This window comes from Physcomitrium patens, chromosome 13 (assembly GCF_059467195.1).
Source record: "Physcomitrium patens ecotype Gransden chromosome 13, ASM5946719v1, whole genome shotgun sequence".
Taxonomy (NCBI): Eukaryota; Viridiplantae; Streptophyta; class Bryopsida; order Funariales; family Funariaceae; genus Physcomitrium; species Physcomitrium patens.
The window spans coordinates 15,066,465-15,073,969 of record NC_143422.1 but is presented as its reverse complement, the minus strand read 5'-3'; the positions used below and the strand labels follow the sequence as shown (position 1 = coordinate 15,073,969).

The following is a 7,505-nucleotide window of genomic DNA, read 5'->3' as shown; positions in this document are numbered from 1 at the left end:
ACTTATTAAATAATAACAAAACTCTTACTATGAAGTACTTATTAAATAACAACAAAACTCTTATTATGAAGTACTTATTAAATAAAAACAAAACTCTTATCGTAGACAAGTGTTCTATTTGATTGCAAAGAAGATCAACTGTTGCCACAAGAGGGACAAATGGATATCTCGACATGACAACTAAGTCTGTACGCTCAAGAGGAAGTGTTGACATAATATTACCGTTTAGACTACTTGCTGTAGATGATTGAATTGAGTAGCATATTAATAGATCTTTGGATAAAACCAAGATTGCATGTTCATATGGTGATTATACATAAATAACAAGGGAACCATGAGAATGACATGAAGAAGGAGCAGTTTGCTATTACTGCCTGGAATGTATTACCCTCACTGTCAATACAATCTCACTCATTTGTTTAATGTTTCCACCAGGAAGGTGTCTCACTTGTGCCTGAGCTCGGCTTTCATCTTTTGGTGGGACGTGGATCTCATAACATTGCAACAGAACAGTTTGGCTGTGGCGAGTTTGGGTGGGAAAGGATGCCTTGATTTGAGCTAGTGCCTGCAGAAGTCAGTCGAACAATCGTCCATAGTTCATTAGTTGGGTTTGAATGTGAATCTAGCACTTCGATCACCAATCCTGGAAGCTTCAAGACGTTTGGGGATTAAAATGCTGTGCGTGCACAATGTAGACTGGGCAGGCGCAAACGCCAGGATGACCTGCTCCTAACGTTGGACGTGTCATAAGATTCATGTCCATATCCGAAACTTGAATGATAAAAACCCAGTTCTGAAAGAACAGTGATACAGATATAAGTTCTCGAAGTGATAACCTGAGGATGGCAAAAAAAAAAAAAAGAAAAAAAAAGGAAAAAAAAAAACTGAAGACATTACTTATCAGCGAAAGCTGTAGGCCAGACAATGAGAGCAGTGATGACAACTTCCCAGCTCTGAAACTCCAGGCGGACTGTCAGCGAAGTCAGAAGGGCATCAAAGTTAAAGAAAGATAGCCCCACAAATTTTCAGTTCCAGTCTGCTAATAATCTAACCGCCTTTATGTAATTCTTCACATAAAATAATTAGAAAGGAGCCCCCCAGTTGTTGCAAGTTACGATTATGGCACGGGGCTTTCTACTGAATGCTGTGCGTTTGCAACAAAGGGGAACGATCACGCTGATATGGAGGCAATGGAATCAGATGCTCCACAACATCCCAGGAGTGTGCTACTTTGTATCCCCATCAAGTTCTCCACCTCATGCCTCCTACAGAATTTCTGCGCGCAGGTGATTCAGCTCCAGTGTCGGCTCCCCGAGCTAGCTTTTCTTTCAAAACTCCCGCCTTTGGGCTCGGACTTCCTCGGTTCTGCATCAACAACAGGCATTAACAGCATTTACGTCCTAGTGTTCGACAGATTCTCTTAATCTACGTTAATTGAAAGCTTGGACACACTAGCTTGTGAAAGAGAATAAGCACAATTGGTGTCGGGTTAGTGAGGATACCTGGAAAGTGGAGCTCTTTCGTGTGCCGAGGGTGGTATTGGGAGAATTAGTTCCCTTGCTTGGAGTTGTACCCCCAATAGAATATCGATTCAGTGGCCTGCCTGGCGATTCTGGGGTATCAGGCGTTCTTGTCTTAGGATTGCTAGAAGACCGAAATTTCGCTCTTGCAGATTCAGTTGCTGCCATATAGCGGCATGTCGGTCGCTTGCTTGGGATGGGGCTATCTCCGTTTTCTCCGACCTTCTCTCCCTTCTTCAACTTGCTGTCACCGTTTTCCTGGTGTCTATTGCTGGGGTGTCCATCGACGACATCTACACAAATACAGCAACCCTTGTGATTAAGACTGCAAGTATAGGTAGAAAAAATACGAAAAAAACAATAGTGATGTCTTCTGAAATGTGAGTTGCGAATTGTAACGTTCTTTCTTGGGAAATTCACCTTCAAGGGAAAGGACGTGATTACTTGAGGAGGAATCTTTGGCACTTGGTGCGTCTTGGCTAAGTTGATGCGCACCATTTGCAGCTGATAAGCTGTCGCTATGATTCTCTCCATTCGATTCTCCATTGGACTCTCTGTTCGTCTCTAATCCATTATCACTGTGAGATTCTTGCAAGCCCAAACGTTTCATAGCCACAGATGGATCGTCTCCAGCGGAATCCAAACTTTGCGGCTTTTCTGGCTCGTGAAGTGATGCATCTGATGCTTGGGGTGAAGGAGGTACAGGTATTGATTCAGCTTCTGAGGCTGCAGGAGATGGTTTCTGAGTCTCTGGAGGTGTCGGCTCCAGGAGCTGGGCGGGTGTGTCTTCTTCCACGCATGGATGGGTAGGCACTTCAATGGGCGGTGGTTTTGAAATAGTGCGATTACTATGCGAAGCCGGAGTCGATGCTGGTAGAGGAGGAGGAGGTAATGGAGCGGGCACAGGTGCACCCCATTCCGCTACAATACATTCTGGCTCTTTCTTTTCGGACAATGGGGCCAACGAGCTTGGAGATCTGGCAGCAGCTTCTTTCTTCTCGAACATGGAGCTTGGAGATAATCTGGTAGATTCCTTCTTCTCAGACAAGGGGCTCAAAATTCCGACGGGTTTTTTCTTCTCTGATGAGGGACTTGAAGCTTTAACAAGTTCTTTCTTCTCCGAAGAGGGGCTTAAAGCCCTAACAGCTTCTTTCATCTCGGACAAGAGGGTTGAAGGTCTTCCATTCAGGGGTTCCTTCTTCTCAGACAAGGGGCTCGAAGGGGACCCAGACTTGGCGGGCGACGAGTTGGAGACGTAGTCCTCATGAAACTTCACCTGTAAGGTATTGATATCAACCCCCTTCGTTGCATAATCCTTCGAATTTTTTCGTGATGGAACGATTTCGAAGAATTCTTTGGAATTCTTGGAATCCTTTGAGGTTTCGTTCGAGGACTTAGATTCTTTCAAGTCTTCAACATGACGTATTTCCCAAGGCCTGGCATTAGACCACAACTCCAGCCATTCCCAGCCCCAGTGCGGTTGGCCTGGGCCGCAATCAATGAACAACAAGCTTCGGTTTGGTACACTCCTCTTCAACTGCAACAAAGCTCCACATTGAGTCAGGGCTAAATCTGAACAGACTTCTGTGGGATCGAGTCAATGAATGAAAATATAATTTAAGAGAGAGTGCTTAACAGTGAACAGCACAGTTTGAATCTAGGGATACTAATTGTGAGCTACTTATGGCTCCACTCATATCCACTCATTTGTAAGCCAAATGACTAATCTTGAGCTTGTATTTGGTGGAAGTCGTGTACCTGTTGAGTCAAGAGATTTCCTGTGGGTAGCTTACGTTTGGTCGTCTCCTCTTCATCTCCACTTGTTTGAGTCTCTTGAATCGGTAGTTTACCTTTGCTTACAGTCTGAACAAAGGAGCGTTACAAACCGAGTTAGATATATACCCACACCTAGTAAATTGCTTCTAGATTTTGGAAAAGTTTTCTAAGAATCTGGTAGAAATGCTCAATTCTGACCACTGTGGACCATACCCCGTGTAAGCCACCACGAGAACTTAGCCGCCGCCTCTTTGATATTCGGCTTCGTACAGCCCTGCCATCTTTGGACATTCGAACAAGGCGTCCCCGGAAGACGGATTGTACACGCACAATTGCTTCCATTGTTTGTAATGTTGTGGCCGCTTGTTTGCGCACTTGATGCCCACGGACTAGTGCTTGAAGTGAGATCAATCCCTTCAGAGCCTATCGAGCAAAATAACCATACGATGTTAAGCAATTCTAGCTCCCCCAAGTTGAACACCATCAGTGGACTATGACGTGTTTTCACTGCAAATCTTCTGGATCTGGAAAATCATTTTGAAGGCTTATCTGATAAAGAAACATAAATCTTTGCAACATACCGCGGGATCTGAGAAGCGTTGCTTAATCCTGGCGGCCGCCTCCTCTTCTTCACTCAAAGTGCTGTCATCGTCGTCATCCTGTTGCTTCTGAACCTCGTGAACTTCTGCTTTAGTTTCTGCTTCTTCTTCTATCACGTTCTCCAATTCCTTGATGGGAAGTTTCACAGAAATAGTTGGATCTACAGCCTCTGGCATGGGTAATGGTTGTCCACGACTGTGCACGGGCTCAACATCGTCATGTGTGATAATTTCATACGATGGAAGTGGATGAAGTGCTGGTGCTTGATGTCGCACCGGTGAGAAGTCATGCTTGGTGAGGACTTCCTGGTCATCTACATCAACCCTCTGCAGACAAGCCCACAGCACGTTAACGGAAAATTTCACTAGCCACTTGGGTTCAAGTCAGTCTGGGTTTTTCAACAAACAGAAGAATTCTTTACTGAGCTACAGCTGTGCCTGTACAATTCACCTCAATGTTTAGGAGAGTCAACAGCAGGCCTTCAAGCATAATATTCTATTTAGCACCTTACACTAAACCTAGACACGTGAGCACCAAAACCTTACCACTTCCTGGTCTGGGGTGAGAGATCTCTCTTTGGAAGGTGAGCGGAAGGCCTTTTTTACAGCCTTTAACCATTTGGTAGTCTTGTTTGATTTCCCCATTGCACTGTACTTGCTGCTTCAACCTTCAGCCGCTTTCAAGAGCCTGTACAAAGTAATTGCCAAATTTTAGTTCCAATACAAGCCACGAAATCGGCGTAATCAGCAGTACTTCGCGAACAGAAAACCGTCCTTTGCTATACATCATTATCAAAGGTTTCGTTTGCCGAACGTAATTGGATGGTTTGAACCGCAGAAAATCAGAGATAAAACACCGAACATTCATATTAAGCGCATGAGACAAATTTCACGTTTGTACTCAATGGTCACCTAAATATAGAATTGAAAATGCTCCTTGATAAGAATGGAAATGAGGGTTTTCAGAAAAAAAATATTTTAGAGAAGTACTTCTTCACAGAAATTCTAGGATAAGTTGCCAAACGTTTACATTTAGTTTTGATGTCAGAATTCCAGCTTGTGCTTATCATTTGATTGGACCTTCCCTTCTGAAGGATATTTCTACCATCTGAAAAAAGACGTAACTTGGTCCACGCCTAGCCTTCTGAAGAGACCACCTCGCAGAATAGTGAGCTGTGACCTACAACAACCACGACAAACTTAAAATGAGTGCATAGAGGAGCTGAAAGACTAAAGAGAAGTTCGAAAATTTGTTCAGTGGGTAGTGGGACACCGCGTGCACACTCAGATCACAGTACGCAAGTACACGGCTTTACGTAGGTTTCATAAGGAACGAGGGCATGATGGTACTGACAGCCACCACTTCTCGAGGAGTTTGGTGAGATTTTTCTGTTTACTTCCACCCCAGAGAATATTAGATCGAGAAAATAGCAGTAAGAGTCCAACTCAAATTCCATTTCTGAACTAGAAAGAGGCACTGAAGAGCTGAGGACTGAGCAAAAATGACGCCAGCTTATGTGATACGAGGGATGAAATATGGCTCCGCACACTCGAAGGGTGCTCCGGCAAGAGGTAGTGAAGAAGTCGAAGTGTCCCTAAATCAGGCTGCGGAGACCAAATATAGTAAGATTATATTCTGCTTTATTACTACTCAAGAGGCATCCGCAAGTAGGTGTCGCACCGTCGATGTGCTCAAGAAGCTCAAAGAAGAAGCAAAAAAAGACGACCATTAGTAGATTTGGTCTGTAAATCAACTATAGGAAAGAAAAGAACACTTGTAGCTTTGCATCGTGATACCTTTCTCTCATGATTTGCTGACCATCAGATCCTTTTGGTGAGCTATATCTTCTCGTCATTGGCATGCACAATGAAACCGACAGACACTACCAGGACACTTCATTCCCGTTCCACACCCAATGTGAGAGAGTAGAGTGAGACAGCAAGAAACCGATCTGCCCAAGGGTGCATTGAGGAATACTCACTACCCACCGAGAATACGGGCAGCTAAAACCTCTAGGCGAGGAAGATCCTAAAACTTCTAAATTGTTGCTTGAATATCCCCCTCCTTGCAAAAACTGTTCTCCTCCAACTGTGACGCATTCGAAGCAAAAAACAATTTCCAACAACTCCAAACTTTCTTGCAGTGTGGAAAGTGCCTCTTGATGATCACTCCGAGGAGCTTATATTTGAGGCTACCGCTTTGCCCCAAATACCCTGAACGAAACCTGCCGCCCTGTAAGATATTCGACCCAGCGATAGGAAAATACTCCAGAAGTTACTGCCTGCTTAGATTACAGACGACTCTCAGCGCTCTAAGGCCAAGACTTGCCTGGGCGTCTTAAGCAAAAGCAAAACTTCACCTGATGAAACTGTATAAAAACTTCCAGCGGTCGCAGGCCACATCCTGCGGGATATCCTTGCAATCGCGAAGAAACTCAATAGAAATACTAAATTAATCCTACCGTATCAGCAGTCTCAAGAAACTACCAACACTCACTTAGACACTTGGAATAAGAACAAGAAAAGGTATTTCCAAACAGCCATAGCCTGCTCACCGACATGAACCATGACCTTAGGAGCGCTTACAAGTGAAAAAGCAGCTACGAAATCGTAGAAAAGCTTGCTAATGTCTTGCTAATCCGCGATGTGTAGCTCTATCCTCCAGCAACAAAGCTAAATGGTGACGACGACGTACTCTGCAGGGAGTCCTTTGAGAGCTCCAAGGGCTTCCTTCGTTCCTGCAGTTTGAGATATACAACCCCTCCTCCTCCCACCACACCACCCAACTCCCTACGATTCTATCATCCACAAGCGCTTGTCGACATCCCTCTCGAACCAAAGTCTTACTCCTCCATTTGACGACAACGCCCCAGCCATTTCGTTTCTGTGCAAGACATGATCACGACCAGACTGTCGATCTGCACTGGCAGTGGTCACCGATTTCCTCTGTCGTTGCTAGTACGCTTTCCTGCCTGCTGGTTAGCAACTAATCTTCATCAGCCCCCCAAATCTTAGTGAGCTAAAATTATACCATCAAATACACGACGACACCTTCAATCTTTCAAACACAGTCTTTCATGCTCTCCAGGATTGTTCCTTTCCCTTGTCCCGACCTCTACTGATGGCTAACTTCCTCATCTTATCAGCCGGTCTATCGGTTGTAATCATCTCCTTCGGCAAGGCCCCAACATCTTTGCTACGTCACCTCTCGATCTTTGCCCTCCCTTGTAATAACTTCCAGGATTACTAGATCATTACAGTCAAACAACTACGGTACCAACCGACTGAATCAGCTCCACAGAGCGGGGGGGGGGGGGGGGGGGGGGGGGGATAAATATAAATATAAATAAAATCTGTCATCTACTCTTTTCAGTATCCCCCCAGGCTACTACCAATCTACTGTGCAAGTGCAACTAATATACAAAAGGTACGCATCCTGCTACCACCACCATCGACACATCATCTGCTTCCTGGTCCTAAACACTCACACTGTTTTTTTTTTTGTTTTGTTTTGTTTTTGTTTTCGTTATGTTTTGTTTTGTTTTGTTTTTTTTTTTGTTTTTTTGTTTTTTTATTTTGTAGTTTTTCAACCTGCGCCTCGAAACTCTCA

The 7,505-nt window shown here is 44.4% G+C and overlaps 1 protein-coding gene across 6 annotated transcripts; it reads right to left on the bottom strand.

Moving 5' to 3' along the window:
* Positions 1–871: 871 nt before the first annotated feature.
* On the bottom strand, positions 872–7,123 carry LOC112290770 (uncharacterized). Of its 6 annotated transcripts, none has more exons than XM_024537440.3 (9): positions 6,482–7,123; positions 4,926–5,075; positions 4,442–4,583; positions 3,878–4,222; positions 3,510–3,719; positions 3,279–3,383; positions 1,965–3,057; positions 1,503–1,813; positions 872–1,365 (listed from the first exon to the last, which is right to left on the bottom strand). In XM_024537440.3, exons 3-9 carry the CDS (start codon positions 4,538–4,540, stop codon positions 1,243–1,245), a joined length of 2,286 nt encoding a protein of 761 aa, XP_024393208.1. In that variant the 5' UTR covers positions 4,541–4,583; positions 4,926–5,075; positions 6,482–7,123; the 3' UTR covers positions 872–1,242. The 6 variants fall into 6 exon arrangements, with proteins under 6 accessions (XP_024393208.1, XP_090111561.1, XP_024393202.1 ...); XM_090255435.1 differs by having other exon boundaries at positions 6,591–7,123; XM_024537434.3 differs by having other exon boundaries at positions 1,941–3,057; positions 6,482–7,120.
* Positions 7,124–7,505: the final 382 nt, after the last annotated feature.

Coding starts and splice junctions, on each gene's coding strand:
- LOC112290770 (XM_024537434.3), bottom strand. CDS start 4,540: ATGGGGAAATCAAACAAGACTACCAAATGGTTAAAGGCTGTAAAAAAG. Junction 4,223..4,441: donor TCACCCCAGACCAGGAAGTG/GTAAGGTTTTGG, acceptor GCTTGTCTGCAG/AGGGTTGATGTAGATGACCA. Junction 1,814..1,940: donor TCACGTCCTTTCCCTTGAAG/GTGAATTTCCCA, acceptor GTATTTGTGTAG/ATGTCGTCGATGGACACCCC.